Raw genomic sequence first — 16,222 nt, forward strand, 5'->3', positions numbered from 1 at the left:
CTCCTTCTCGGGGCTGCCCCTCAACCCACTCGCATCTCTGCCCCCGGGCCAGCCTCACCCTCTTTAGGGTCGGGCCCCAGCCCCGGCTCTCCAGCCTCCCAGTCCAGCTCTCGAACCGGAAGTCCGAGCGGGCGACTCGGGCACTGAGGGCGCATGCGCAAGGGCACTCCGGAGATTTCTTCAGCAGAACCTCGGCAGGAGCGAGCGAGTGGGCCCAAACGAGCGCGGCACACTTCCGGGACGTGGGGCGCCTATCCCGTAATATTTCCCCTCCGCTCTTCCCGCAGCAGTTTTCTTGCCACTTGGGATTCAGGACAAACCGCCTGTCCCAGGGGCCTGTGCGCTTATCGAGAAGGCGGCATTCGCCCCTGCAGTCCCCTGGAGGGACGTTGGAGGAGGGGGCGACGGATATAGGGACTCGAGATCTGCCGTGGGAATGATCCACGAACTGCTCTTGGCTCTGAGCGGGTACCCAGGGTCCATTTTCACGTGGAACAAGCGGAGTGGCCTCCAGGTACGGTCCAGCGCCCTGCGCGGGAACTAGGGAGCGCGGAATGGGCGGGCCCGCGCCAGTACCTGGGGGAGGAGTCTGCGGGGTCGAAGGGCGGGGCTTGCAAGGGCAGTGTTCGGTGAGCGAGTTCCTGGGCTTGTAACCCGGGAAGTGCCTGAGGGGCGTTGGCGCGCGGTACCTCACCTCGGGAGGGATGGGCCCGGGCTGGCGGCCCGGGCTGGCGGCGAGAAGGCGGACCCAGGAGGAGGGAGCACGCGACCCTGCCTGAGGTTGAGGTGTCTGAGCGAGAGTTGCTGGGGAACTGGATGTGAAAGTGAAGGAGGCGCTTTCACCCGTTTTCACGCTTGCACTGCTTTAAAGTGAGCTTTGAAAATTAGTCCAAATGCGTAGCGCTTAACACACTATATGGGGGTCATCCAGTTTTGTTGACTAAAAAAATGAAGAGTGTTTCCCTCATTGCTCCTTTCGCAGGAAATTTCTGCACTCGGAGAATTTGGAAGGCGATTTTCATGTAACCAGGAATGTATGAGGAGGAAGGGCTAGGTACTATATGCATTATCTCATTTAATCTTCACAATCACCTATCTCCATTTCACAGATTAACTCCCTGTATTTGGTAGCTAGTCATTATTGAGCTTCGTCTTGAACCCCAGGTCTGCTTGGCTCCTATAGCTAAACCATTCTTTTCTACTTCTGCTTTCTGTAATATTATCCAGTCCTCTCAATAAATTAGTAACTTAGGTATTGTTAGCCGGAATTGACGAAGGAGCAAACTGAAGCTCGGAGAAATTTATGGTGACTAGTCCTCGTATTTGGCAAGATTTGAATCTAGCTCACAAAGTCATGCCAATTCCAAACCAAGCAACATATTTTTTTTTTTTAAGATTTTATTTATTTGACAGACAGAGATCACAAGTAGGCAGAGAGGCAGGCAGAGAGAGAGAGAGAGGAGGAAGCAGGCTCCCTGCAGAGGAGAGAGCCTGATGTAGGGCTCGATCCCAGGATCCCAGGACCCCAGGACCGTGGGATCATGACCTGAGCCGAAGACAGAGGCCTTAACCCACTGAGCCACCCAGGCACCCCAGCATATTCTTAATTATAGAGAATAAACTGGTGGCTACCTGAGGGGGAGGGACATGGGGGAATGGGTGAAATAGGTGATGGAGGTTAAGGGGTGCACTTCTTGTGATGAGCACTGGGTATTGTTGCCATATAGTAGGTGTTCAGATATTTATGGAAGGAAAAAAGACTACTAAAAACAGAAAATATTGCATACTTTCTGCAGAGCATGTTTTTCACAATCAAATAAAGAGGAAAATTGTTATGAATGCCTAATATTGATAAAAATTATTTTATTACAATATTGAATATATGTACACATTAACCTAAGTATAAACTCAAGCATATTGCTCTTTAAAAACTGTAAAACCAATTATTTGTTACAAAATAAGCAAAACTACCAAATGGATAAATTCAAAATAACATTAATGTATGGTTTCTCAACCGTGGCACTATTGACATTGTACACTGCATAATTCTTTGTTGTGGGAGTGTGTCCTGCTTGTGCATTATAGGATGTTTAGCAGCATCCATGGCTTCTACCCACTAGATGTCAGTAGTACCCCCTGAATTGTGGCAATCAGAACTAACTCCAGATATTACCAAATGGAGCAAAATTCCCTCTGATTGAGAACTGGTGATGTAATGTGACATATACTATTGTTTTGCTGAAACTAAATCTCCAACACTGAGTTTAATAATAGTATGACTGCTACAGATCTCTGTTTTGATGTCAGTAAGTCTGTGGTAAAGAAGGCGTTCAGGGACCCCTGGGTGGCTCAGTCTGTTAAGCGTCTGCCTTTGGCTCTGGTCATGATCCCAGGGTTCTGGGATCGAGCCCCACATGGGGCTCCTTGCTCTGCAGGGCACGTGCTTCCCCCTCTGTTTGCCTCTCCCTGTGCTTGTGTTGTCTCTGTCTGTCTGTCTCTCTCTGTCTCTGACAAATAAATAAGAATGCCTGTTCATATAAGTAGGTTGTACCGAATGGTATCAGTAACTTCAAAGTACTGTTTGCTGTTTCAGAATAACTAGACCTTGAACTTTTCTAAAACTCTGCCAACAAAGCACTGCTCAAAATTCCAGTGTTAATGGGAATTATCACTTGATAACTGTGTAGAGCTGTCCTAATAATAAAAAATTGCTTTCATGTATTGAGCACTTGCGATGTGCATGGCTTTACATGTATTAACATTTAATCCCCACAGTTACCATCTCCACTTTCTAGGTATGAAGACTGAGGCACAGAGTTATTATAATATGCCTAAGTTTTCATGCAAGTAAGCAGCAACTCAGGGATTCAAAACTGGCACTCTGACTCCAAATATGAGTTTTGTTTGTTTGTTTGTTTCAAAGCCACAGGCAGGGCTTTATTGGGGGTATAGTTCCAGCTGAAGGGAGACACTGCACTAAACAGAGTAATTAGGTTGGCCTCCCAAAGACAGATTCTTAAGCACTGTGTTGTTAAGTTATTAACTTGAAGATATGGTTAGTGTGTATCATTAAAATATGCGTGAAATAGATTCCTAAGGGGCGCCTGGGTGGCTCAGCCATTAAGCAGCTGCCTTCCACTCAGGTCATGATCCCAGGGTCCTGGGATCGAGCCCCACATTGAACTCCCTGCTCTGTGGGGAGCCTGCTTCTCCCTCTCCCACTCCCCCTGCTTGTGTTCCCTCTCTCGCTGTGTCTCTCTGTCAAATAAATAAATAAAATATTTAAAAAATGGATTCCTAAACATAGTATGGATTTGGTAACAGAAAAATTCTTCTTTGCTCCTATTTATTACCACATTTATTATTATGTAAAGATGACATCCACAAAATACAGTACTCAATGATATAAATATGTAATATGCTAAGTTCTTTGGGGATAGTAACTACATCTGATTTTGTTCACTATTTAATCTCGGGATAGTAACACAGTGCCTGGGATAAGTAGGTGTTGGTTAAATGATGGTTGATCTTCCAAAGAAGATATACACTGGCCAATAAGCAAATGAAAAGATTATCAATATGGCTGATTATTAGGGAAATGCAGATCAATGAGATGGCATTTTATACCCATTCAGAAAAAACAAAATGACAAGTGCAGGTGAGGTCGTGGAAAAATAAGAACCCTTGTGTATTACTGGTGGGAACAGAAGATGGTGCAGCCCTTGTGGAAGATAATAGGGTGACTCTTCAAAAAAATTAAACATAGAACTACCAAATGATCTAGCAATTTCAATTCTAGGTATATACCCAAAAAAAGTTAAAGAAGAGACACGAGTATGTATTGTATACAATACCCAGATATTTGTATACCTACGTTCATGGCAGTATTATTTGCTGTAGCCAAAAGGTAAAAGTAACTCAAGCATCCCTTGGCAGATGAATTGGATAAACAAAATGCTGAGCAAATATACAGTCGAATATTTTTCAGTCTTAGGAAGGAAATTCAGATGATGCATGATACAACATGGATCAACCTTGGAGACACCATATGAAGTGAAAAAGCCAGTCATCAAGGGACAAATATTGTATTTACACTTATTTGAAGTACTTAGAATGGTCAAAATTATAGAGACAAGCAAGAGAAGGGTGGTTGCCAGGGGCTGGGGGGAGGAAGGAATGGGAAGTTAATGTTTATTGGATACAGGGTTTCAGTTTGGGAAGATAAAAAAGTTCTGGAAATGGATGGTGGTGAGGTAGGCCCAACGGTGTGAATGCACTTAATGCCACAGAACTGTACTTTTAAAGATAGCCAAAATGGTAACTTTTATGTATAGTTTACCACAATATTTAAAAAATGTGGTTGAATGAGTACATTCTCCTACTACTTTGTTGTACTCGATCTGCTGTGAAACCTTTATACAGCACAGTAGGTTATTATTTGGCCTTCCTTTCAATTAAAATAATACCCAATGAAATGAAATACCAAATACAAATGAAAATATGGACACTACATTTGTAGGTCCAGTTATAAGGTGCTTTTATAGATTATAGTATGTTACATTAATTTTACATTTTTATGGAAATGAAAATAAAATTTAAAATTTAATAGAGAATTTGTAAATCTTAAGAATATGTCTGAGAAACCCCTGGAGTCTGCAGATCCCGGTTTGAGCAGTCGCACTAAAGAGACTTTGTTGAAATCGGGTAAAAAACTCCATATCCTTATAGGCCATCCCTGGAAGATTGCAAAAGAAACAAGTAACAGTAGCCACCTGTGGGGAGGTTGGCTTGTTTTTAATGTGCAACACTTGGTAGTGCTTGAATTCTTTACTGCGTGTTACCACCAATTTCAATAAACCTAATTAGGTCAGGGATGGGGAGCAACACCTTTGTAGCAGTTTGTAATTTACCAAACTTAAATGGGCATCTTGAGAAGGAGAGTGATTCATAGCATGAAGCATTTGAAGCACCTCAAGATATGTGGGCATCAGTGTTTTTAGCTTGTCCTCTTCTGCAGGTGTCACAGGACTTCCCATTTCTACATCCCAGTGAAACCAGCGTCCTGAATCGCCTCTGCCGGCTGGGCACAGACTATATTCGCTTCACTGAGTTCATTGAACAGTACACGGGCCATGTGCAGCAACAGGTAGGCTGCCGGTCCCAGGGAATAGACACCCCCAGAGGTCAGGAGCCATGTCAGGTTTTGAGTGAATCCATTGGTAACTGATATGAAATGAGTCTTAAGATGTTATGAATTTCTTATCATTGGAATTATTCAAGTGAGGGCCAGGTAACTAGCTTAAACAAGGGAAAAAATATACACAGGGACCAATCTAGGCAGATTGTTTTAAGAGAAAATATGCTTTGCCTGAGTTTTAGGAGACCTGAGTTAAATTAGTTTGAGCTGGACCAGAATTCCAGTTCCAGCAGTAAAAACATAAAGCATCATTTCAGATCTTTTTGTCATTTTGCTTCTAACTTCCTTAGTCACATTAAGCCAATCAACTAAGCTCTTTGGGCTTCATTTTTCTTATTTGAAAAATTTTAAAAGAGTTAAATCAGAGAAGGTGCTTGGCACATAGCAAGCACTTAAATAGTATCCATTAATATGAGTTAATTGGAAGTGTATACTGTTAATTGTGATTAATGGTGTAGAGGTCAAGGATTTGTGTCCTGCTCTATCACTTACTGGCCATAGACTGCTTGGCAGTGACCTAATGCTCAGTAACTTTGGCTCAGTTCACTTACCTATAAAGTAGGGGTAATAAGTGTACCTATTTCATAGAGTTGTAAGGATTAAACAAGGTAATTCATGCAAAGAGCCTGGCACATAGTAAGCACTCATATTTTTTTAAAGAGAAATTTTTAAATTCCCTTTCATTTTTAGCAGTCTGTAATTCTGTCTGTGGTAAATAAAAAGATTGCTCAATTGTGTGACTGTGATTCAGTGATGACTGTTGCCCAGTTCAAACAATGATTCTGGTTGGAGAGAAAGGTGGGGATTTCTAGAAAGGAAAAGGAAGGATTCATGGAATAATGCAATCAGTACCCTCTCTTATATAAATTGGTTGTCAGGCCTTTCGTGCTCATCTATGGGGCAGAAGAGTTGGAGAATAATGCGTTATATTTTCCTTTCTGGGACAGGGATTCTGATTCTCTCAAAAGTATTTTATTGGAAATGTGTAAGCTAAATGTGAGCTTAAAATCTAATCAATGCCATTTTGCTATAAAATCATATTAATGAGGGCACATGAATTATCAGAGTTGGAACACACACACACATATATATATATATATACACACATACAGATGAAAAGGCCTCTAGTTTTAATTTCTTAAGTAACACTTAAAAGAGAAAAAGCTGTCCTGTATTCCTGTGACTATATGGATTTTATCTTATATAATAAGTGAATTCCTACTTTCCCAAATTCTAAAGATAGCTGTAGTGCCTCTTTTTTTGGAACAGTAAAAAGTATACTTAATTTCTCTTTCATTCCGCGATAAATGAAACGTTTAGTTCTTTGGAATGACAGAAGATCAAAACAAAATTGGCTGGTTGCAAGCCCATCTGGTCTATTTCACCCTATACCCATGCCAGTCTTATTATAGCTGTGAACCTTTATCTCCAGGAACTGCTAGTACCTTTTGCAGCATCCTCTGACTATACCAGGCCTCATGACCCCTGAGGCTGAGCTTCCTACCCTGTTTGTTGTGGTGTCCTGTGATTGTATCTGCTGCTACCAGAGCCTGATCACCAAGTCAGAAGAACATAGCCCGAGAGGCTGGTCATTGTGGCCTCTAGTCAGCTCCCTCTGCAATTCCCCGTGTAAAATACAGAAGAGGCTCTTCGAAAAAAATCGCAGGTCTCCTGAAAGACAAGTCATATTCGCGAGTAGGCTCTTGGTGAGGGTCTTACCACTCCTCATGTTGATGATCAGATTCGTGCTCCTGATGAGTTACCAGGCCAGGCGGGAGAAGGGATGTTAGAAGGACGATTGAGATCATTTTATTTATTCAGTAAATATTTACCCTGTGTTCAAAGAACTGTGCTAGAAGCTGAACTACAAAGATGAATAAAGTGCGTGTTCTTCCTTCACGAAGCTCTTGGTTTAGAGAAGGGGGCATATAAACCAAAGTACAGTTCCAGCACTACACAGAGATGCTCTGAAAGCAACAATGTGGGGGTGATTCGTTTCCTCGGGAGAGTTAGGAAGGGCACTGAGAAAAGAGATGCTTGAGTTGGGTCCTGTAGGAAGAGTAGGTATTTGTCACAAAGATGAGTACACTGTTATAAGTGGAACACATCCAGATTCATGGGGGTGAGAAATAGAAGCAAGGCACATTTGGCGAACTGTGGGTAGTTTGGAAATGAGAATGTGAAGTTGGAAGCAGTAAAAGATAATTTTAGAGAGATAGTTAGGGGTGCGAATGTAGAAGCCACTGTATGCCATGCAGAGGAGTTGAGATATTATTTTGGGGCAATGGGAAGCCACCAAGGGGATTTAAGCTGGAAGTTATAAGGTTAGTTGTAGAAAAATCTCCACTGACAATATGGGGTAGTACCTGGTTGTTTATTTTAGAGAGGCAGAGAGAGAGAGAAAAGGGGAGAGGGAGAAAAAGAATCTTAAGGAGGCTCCATGCTGAGCACAGAGCCCAATGTGGGGCTCCATCTCTCGACCCTGAGATCATGACCTGAGCCGAAATCAAGAGTCAGTTGCTTAACTGACTGAGCCACCCAGGTGCCCCCTACCTGATTGTTTGTAACATCCAGGCTGCATGGAAAATTAAAATATCACATTTTAAAAGGTAAAAACTCAAAATCTGTCTCTCTAGTTGGTTTTTCCTCTCACTGAAGCATGGCTTTGCTATGGAAACAAGCAAAAACAGTAAAACTAACAAAAGATAATGTTTTCCTCGGGTTTTAGAGTGTGGTTTTAGAGTGTGAGCCATGAGGCTGAGTTCTCTGTGTTTGATTTCAGGATCACCATCCATCTCAGCAGGGCCAAGGTGGGTTACATGGAATCTACCTAAGGGCCTTCTGCACGGGGCTGGATTCCGTTTTGCAGCCTTATCGCCAAGCACTGCTTGATTTGGAACAAGAGGTGAGAGAGGCGATACGGGAAAGGCGTCTCTGGGACAGCTGCTTAGGGCATGTTCTTGAATTTGAAATACCCTTTGATGTGGTCACGTAGTTAAGAGAGATCTATTTTCTGCATGGCTGCAGGGTACAGTATAGTCTGTAATTGCCCAAGCCACAGTCAAAGTGGCAGGCAGATCATGGCAAAGGTTCTTGAGTGAGTTTATCAGAACCCTGTCTTTGTTTTTTTGGGTCACCTGTAAAATCAGAATTAATACTCTACGAACTATCAATTCTCGATAGCCTAAAACTAACAGGGAGCCCATTCTCAGATTCCTATCTAGTTTTCAGAGATCAAATAGATTGAGATATTTTTATGGAGCCCTAATCACAGTGGTTTTTGTTGCAGTTCCTGGCTGACCCCCATCTTTCCATATCACATGTCAATTACTCCTTGGATCAGGTATGCTGCCCAAATAATAAAATACCTTAGGATCTGTTGATAACTGTTAGAATAATCTAAAGGGTGGCCGGCTGGCTCAGTTGGTGGAGCATGCGACTGTTGATATCAGGGTTGTGAGTTTGAGCCCCATGTTGGGTGGAGAGATTACTTTAAAAATCTTTAAAATAAGTGAAGAAGGGGCGCCTGGGTGGCTCAGTGGGTTAAAGCCTCTGCCTTCAGGTCAGGTCATGATTCCAGGGTCCTGGGATGGAGCCCTGCTTCAGGCTCTCTGCTCAGCAGGGAGCCTGCTTCCCTTCCTCTCTCTCTGCCTGCCTCTCTGCCCACTTGTGATCTCTGTCAAATTAAAATAATAATAATAATAATAATAATAAATAAGTGAAGAATATGGGGAGCCTGGGTGGCTCAGTTGTTAGGCATCTGCCTTTCGCTCAGATCATGATCCCAGGATCCTGGGATCAAGCCCTACAGCAGCAGGAAGCCTGCTTCTCCCTCCCCCACTCCCTCTGCTTGTGTTCCCTGTCTCGCTGTCTCTCTCTGTCAAATAAATAAATAAAAGCTTTTTTAAAAAAAGTGAAGAATTAAAAAAAAAAAAGAGGGGCATCTGGGTGGGTCAGTCATTTAAGCATCTGACTCTTGATTTTGGCTCAGGTCATGATCTCAGGGTGGTGAGATCAAGCCCTGTGTCAGGCTCTGTGCTGGGCATGCAGCCTGCTTATAATTCTCTCTCCCTCTCCATCTGCCAACCCCCTCTCTCTAAAAAAATTTTAAAAATTATAATTAAACCTATTTTTAAAAAGAATAACTTAAGACATTATTTTTTGAGAACATTTTTCCTTCTGGATTCAGAGCCCGGCATTTTATATTTTGTATACTTTCTGAGATCAGAACTGTTCAGAAAGCTCCAAATTTAGTAAAAATCTAATGTCTGATATTAATGCTCTGTGTTGACTTCAATATTAACAGTTATGCTAGCCTCAGAAATAGAAACTGCTTCTGTCATTCTCTCTCTGCAGCCAAACCTGTATCGAATTGCCTTAGGATACTGGATCTTGGCTGTTCTGTGGTATTGCCGTCTTTGTGTTAAGTGGGACTATTTAGAAACAAAAGCATTTCCTGAGTCATTTTTTTTCCCTTATATTTGATTATGTGCCCTCCTAATTTTTCTGTGCTTTGCAGTTCCAGCTCCTTTTCCCCTCTGTAATGGTCGTGGTAGAACAAATTAAAAGTCAAAAGGTGAGAACTTTCTTTTTTTCCTTTGCTGTGGTAAGCACCAAGGATGTATTCATAATAAATTTTGCTTTACATTCTTTTTTGAGGACCCTAGTTTTTAGTAGTTTTCATTTATTTATTCATTATTTTAATATATTTGCTTGGATATCATGCTAAATGTCAGAAATGCAAAAAGAAGTTATGACACTGCCCTTAAGCACCTCCTGATCTGAAGATGGGGGTGATGTTAATAGATGTACCCCAGAATACTGGTGGGTAAAAGCAAAATGCTATGGATGGTATGCGGAGGTGAGAGTGTTTTACATTAAGGATTTAGACGTTTTGGATATGGGGATGACTGGGTGGCTCAAGCATCTGCCTTCAGCTCATGTTACCATCTCAGGGTCCTGGGATTGAGCCCCATGTCGTGCTCCCCATCCAGCTGGGAGTCTGCTTCTCCCTCTGCCCCTCCCTCTGGCTCATGCTTTCTCTCTCAAATAAATAAAATCTTTAAGAAAAATTGTTGGATATGGATCTTGGGAAGTGGAAAGTTCATCTTTAGAAAGAATAATAGATTTATGATTAGGGTGTCGGCAGTTTTCTGAGAATTAGATCATTGGTTGAAACCCAGATGCTTATTTTATTAAATATGCCTATCCTTATCACAAGTTCTTATCATGTGCATTGAAAAGTAAGTGTCCCCAATAACAGGAGAATGCCTTTTCTGGGCAGAGATAATAACTAAGGAAAAAATGCTTTGAGATTTCACAGTAGAAGAATCCGCTAGTCTGTAACTGAATGAAAAAGGACAGATGGATTAAATATGTTTAGCTCATTTATGTTTTTAAGCTGTTATATTTGTCCCTTAGATTATTAGGAGTGTTTACCTTGATAAATATAACTAATTAACCGGTTAATTTGCCAGCTTTCTTCTTCATTTTTTGTGCTGTGTGAATATAGATATTTCTGCTGTGCTGAGCTCATTCTGAGCCCCCAAAGCCAGTAGGGGAGGTGCTGTTTGGCCTTCAAAGCTGATTACCCTCATCAGATAACACTCAGCTTTTATTATGTACTTACTGTATACCAGACACTGCTAAGTGCTTCACATACTTGATCCCTTTCAGTCCTCTACAGGGTCAAGTAGGTTAGGGAATGTGCTTAATGTCACACAGATGGTAGGAGATGGCAGAGTAGGAATCTAAACCCGGATATGTCTGGCTCAAAAGATTATGGTCTTAACCGCTCTACTAAACTCTCTTCCCAAGATGGAGGGGACCTTTTAGATAAGTAGAGCTACGGTAAGAGTTCCGTGCTTAGCTACACATCTCAGTTGACTTCCAGTTTCCACTGGCCACAGGAAGAAGAGTAGAAACTGAGTAGAGCGACTGCAGATGGGCAAATCTTCCTGCTTGCCCGGGTAGTAGTAGAGAAGCTGGTGGGCTCTGGCTCTAGAGAGTTAAAAAAATGAGGTCTTAAGAATAGGGGTTGGGGGGAGAACAGGGATGATAGCCAGCAGACATAAGGGATCCTTTTAGAGTGATGGAAATGTTATAAAACTAGATTATAGCAATGATTGCACAACACTGTAAATTTAGTAAGCGTCATTGAATAGTATACTTAAAACGGATGAATTTTATGGTATATAAATTAAACCTCAATAAAGCAGTTTTAAAAAGAAAGACAAAAAGGGGTGGCTCAGTGGGTTAAGCCTCTGCCTTCAGCTCAGGTCATGATCTCAGGATCCTGGGATCAAGCCCCACATCCAGCTCTTTGCTCAGCAGGGAGCCTGCTTCCCCCTCTCTCTCTCTGCCTGCCTCTCTGCCTACTTGTGATCTCTCTGTCAAATAAATAAATAAATCTTAAAAAAAAAAAAAACAGCCAAAAGGACATAGAAGGAGGAAACAGATTTTTGGAAAATTTCGTTTTTATAAATAGTCTGAATTAGGCCTTAATCTGAAATAAAGAGCTTTCTTTACCTCTTAGCTTGGAATTTCAACTCTAAATGATTCTGGTTTCTCTAGCGCAAATAGTTCTCAAACTTCATTGTACATTAGAATCACTTGGAACAGAATGTTAGAACCACATGGCTGGGCCCTACCCCAGAGACGCTGATTCAGTAAGGCTGGAGTTGGGCCCAACAATTTGCATTTCTTACAAACTCCCAGGTGCTGCTGCGGCTGCTGCTGCTGGGATATGGGTGGGTGGAGAGGAGTAGGGAGGGTCGAGGGTCCATACTTTTGAGAACAACTATTGTGATATTGTGATCTATAATAAGAAATGTAGGTTAGGTCTCCATCCCCTTTCTGACACAGGGCTTCTAAAACGCTTGGAATTTCCTAAATGACAAGAATGATAAAGGTGTCTTGATAGTCGTAACAAACCCCTATCAACCACACCTGAGTCTGTGTTCCTGCGGTGACTTTTGGAAAGCGTATCTAAGGGTGGGCTGGTTGCCAGGAGAACCAACCATTTGATTGGAGGATTGAGGCTGCGTACCCCTGACCTCTGGGAAGGAGAGAGGGGCTAGAGATTGAGTTCAATTGCCAGTAGCTAGTGACTTAATCACCTGTGCCTCTGTAATGAGGCCTCCGTAAAAACCCGAAAGGTCTGCTTTCAGAGAACTTGTGGGTTGATGAACCAGAACACTTTGTGCTGCACTGCTGGGCCCACATTCCACAGGGACTCCTTTGTTTGGGACCTCACACTGTGCATCTCTTTAGCTGACTCTTGATTCTGTCTTTAGTATGTTTTTAATAAACAGGTAATCTAGTGAGTAAACGGGTGTTCTGAGTTCTGTGAGCTGCGCTAGCAAATTAATGGAACCCAGGGAGAGGCTCGTGGGAACTTGTGATTTATCAGCCCATCCGTCCTGGGCTTGAGACTGGTGTCAGAGGCAGAGGACAGCCTTGTGGGACTGACCCCCTAACTTGTAGAATCTGATAATATTCTGGGTAGGTAGTGTCAGAATCGAGTTGACCTGTAGGACACCCAGCTGCTGTTCAAGAATTGCTTGGTGTTGTAGCGGAAACCGCGCCCCCCAAATACATTGGAGTCAGAATCAGAACTACACATAGATCTTTAGCCCCATTATCCGCTGGGTTGTACCATCTGGATTGAATATAGAATATGAGTTTGTGCTACATGAACTATTAAAATGGAATTAAGTTTGACAAGGCTGTATTTTGCACAGATTCATGGTTGTCAGATCCTGGAAACGGTATACAAACACAGCTGTGGAGGTTTGCCTCCTGTTCGCAGCGCGCTAGAAAAGTAAGTCATGGCTTAACTGGGAATTGGGAGTGGGGGCGGGTGATCAAGTGACTTCACTTTGTATTTGTTTTATTTTCAGGTCATCTCAGGTTTTCTCCTATGACCAGGATAGAAAAGATCCATGAGGTTTTCTGTGTAGAGCAGGATAGAAAAGCCCCCATGTATGATGGTTCGGAAACTGCATAAAGAGTGTTATGAAGTGTTGAGTATCAAAGCTAGGATCTAATTGCCTAGATAACCTTGAAGCAATGCTTTTTATCCTTATCATTATCCTTGGAGAATTTCCATTACATGTGCAGGATAAAGTAGCTGTATCTAATCATGTGTATTTTGAGTAGCTGGTATTTCATATCAAGGGCCTTAAAAATGTTTATACTCTATAATCCCATAATGCCACTCTTAAGAATTTTATCCTAAGTTACTCGAAAGAAGAAAATAACCATATGTAGAAACATTTGTTGTAATGGTGTCTGTTCTATCAGGAAATTAGAAAATTACCAGTAGCCGGAAGAAAGCAAAAGAGGTATATTCACTTGATAGTCTATAAAATAAAATTAAAATTAAAAATACTATATTATTGTTAGAATCCACCCAAGGAAATGTTCCAGAACATGCTTAATTCTGTTTAATTCTCTATCACAGGGCTTTTTTTTTTCTAATAAAAGAACTGCGTTTTGATTATAGAAGATACATGCAAAGAGAAGAAGTATTTTCTGATCTTTGAGATAAACAATTTAACTTCTGCTGTATATTTCTTTCTATGTAAATATATATAGTTTTATGCATGGGATATAAAATCTTGCATAGATCATGTGATAAGTGCATGTTTGTTATATATTTGCAGGGACCAAATTTTATAGACCAAATATTCAAATGTGCACAATGTAAATGGCCTCCCATTTGATTTTTTTAAAGAGGGATTCCATCCAGTTAGCTTACTATAAATAGCAGACTCAAGCTCATAGTTTCTTTTCTCCCCAAATTATTTTGAAAATTTCCATGTCTACAAAAAGTTGTAAGAACAGTATAATAAACACCTGTATATCCTTTAGCTTCACTAATTGTTAACATTTGACCCCATTTTTCTTTTTCCCCTCTATGTGGAGTATGAAATATATGCATGTAAGTATATATAAATATACAAACACACACACAACACATTTTTTTATGGAATCATTTGAAAGGCCTAACTATCAAATACTTAGGCTTTCTATCTCTTTAGGAAAAAGGCTTATCTAATCTCAGTTCTCTTAAGATAACCTTGATACCATATTACACCCAAAAAAGTTAACATTAACGGTGTATTATCCAGAATAAATCTGAATGTCTCCATCTGTCAACCAGAAGTCCTTTCCCCTTGTTTTTTGTACTCCCAGACGCAGTATGTGTTCTCACGTGGCATTTGGCAGTCACCTCGTTTTAGTCCCCTTTAATTTGCAACAGTGCCTTTCCTTGCCTTTTCAATCTTTCGTGACTGTTGACATTTTTAAAGTCTTGACTGGTTGTCTTGTAAACTGTTACACGATCCAGATTTTTCTGATTATTTCCTGATACTTGGCAAGAACACTACGTACCATAGGCCACATTATTTCTTGTCGCATTACATCAGAAGGCACAGAAAGTAAGTGTGTTCCATTTTTGGTGTTGTAAAAGCTTGATCACTTGGTTTAGTGTTTTCTGTCAGATCTCTCCATTTTAAAGGCACATTTTCCTTTGTAATTCATGTTATCTGGGAAGTGGTCCTTTGAAACCATGAGAATATCACCTTCTTCAACAACCTTTCTGCGTTTTGTTGGATTATCCTTCTTCAGGTGTACCTGCTTCTCACAGACTGAATCTACTCTCTCTGTGTGATTCCAACAAAAACAAATTTAATATTGTGTCAGCCAAAAAGACTCCTGTAAGCACATTTAATTTTAACAAGGAGGGACGCCTGGGTGGCTCAGTTGGTTAAGCGACTGCCTTCGGCTCAGGTCATGATCCCAGCGTCCTGGGATGGAGTCCCACATCGGGCTCCTTGCTTGGTGGGGAGCCTGCTTCTCCCTCTGCCTCTGCCTACCACTCTGTCTGCCTGTGCTCGCTCGCGCTCTCTCTCTCTCTAACAAATGAATAAATTTAAAAAAAAAATTAAAAAAAATTTAATTTTAACAAGGACCCTCAGTTTTGAAACTCACTTTACATAAAAGGAGGAAAGAAAATGTGTCTCTTCTAAAAAACTAGTAGAACGTTTACTGAACATTTAGCCTACAAGTTTGGGAAATTTACTGAACATTTAGCCTACAAGTTTGGGAAATGTGTTTCTTCTAAAAAACTAGTAGAACGTTTACTGAACATTTAGCCTACAAGTTTGGGAAATTTACTGAACATTTAGCCTACAAGTTTGGGAAATTTAATCACTAGTTCATCCACAAACATTTAAATTAAAATAGCACAATTATTTTTAGCTTAATTGGTTATTTTCCTTCTGAGTCATCAGACCCTCAGGCCTCTGTTTATCCTGTCGCAGTTTAGAGCATGGCCTCTGTGACGATGTGGGATTTAATGTTTGTTAAGAGGACTTCTAAGGCTTCTGCTTTTCTCTCCACTCAGGATCCTGGCCGTGTGTCATGGGGTCATGTATAAGCAGCTCTCAGCCTGGATGCTACATGGACTCCTCCTGGACCAGCACGAAGAGTTCTTTATCAAACAAGGTCCCTCTTCTGGTAATGTCAGTGCCCAGCCAGAAGAGGATGAGGAGGATCTGGGCATTGGGGGACTGACAGGAAAACAGTTGCGAGAACTCCAGGACTTGGTGAGAGCATAACAGAAAGCCTAATAATATACTCCTGCCAGGAGTCAGTAAAGTCTACACCTAGTTGACCTTTCAGTGATTTCCAACCCCCCCCAATCCTCCGTCCCCCTGCCGTTCCCAGCTTGTAGTAGTTGAAGCACCTTTCACAAATTCTGCAGATATAAACACTTGAACTTGGTTTTATCTTATTTGCATTCTTAACACCTAACTTAATGTGAGACTACGAAATAGAAAATATATTTGTGAGATTCCTTTGTTTCCCCTTTACCCAGTATGTGCATTACTGAGGTTAATAAGCCTTATCTCTTAAGGTAGCCACGTAGCTATCCTATAACTTTTTATTTTTAAGATTTTATTTATTTGACAGAGCACAAGCAGGGAGAGAGGCAGAGGGAGAGGGAGAAGCAGGCTC

At 41.5% G+C, this 16,222-nt stretch overlaps 1 protein-coding gene across 1 annotated transcript in view; it reads left to right on the forward strand.

Annotated features, from left to right (window-relative positions):
• Positions 1 to 160: 160 nt before the first annotated feature.
• The window catches only part of TUBGCP4 (tubulin gamma complex component 4), a 44,533-nt gene continuing 28,471 nt past the window's right edge, over positions 161 to 16,222 (forward strand). The window contains exons 1-7 of the mRNA XM_080807883.1: positions 161 to 514; positions 5,018 to 5,146; positions 7,980 to 8,102; positions 8,487 to 8,540; positions 9,717 to 9,773; positions 12,940 to 13,019; positions 15,609 to 15,810. Coding sequence (XP_080664009.1) covers positions 437 to 514; positions 5,018 to 5,146; positions 7,980 to 8,102; positions 8,487 to 8,540; positions 9,717 to 9,773; positions 12,940 to 13,019; positions 15,609 to 15,810 — 723 coding nt within the window. The 5' untranslated portion in view covers positions 161 to 436. The remainder of the gene's footprint in view (positions 515 to 5,017; positions 5,147 to 7,979; positions 8,103 to 8,486; positions 8,541 to 9,716; positions 9,774 to 12,939; positions 13,020 to 15,608; positions 15,811 to 16,222) is intronic.

This window comes from Martes martes (assembly GCF_963455335.1).
Source record: "Martes martes genome assembly, chromosome: 7".
Classification (NCBI taxonomy): Eukaryota; Metazoa; Chordata; class Mammalia; order Carnivora; family Mustelidae; genus Martes; species Martes martes.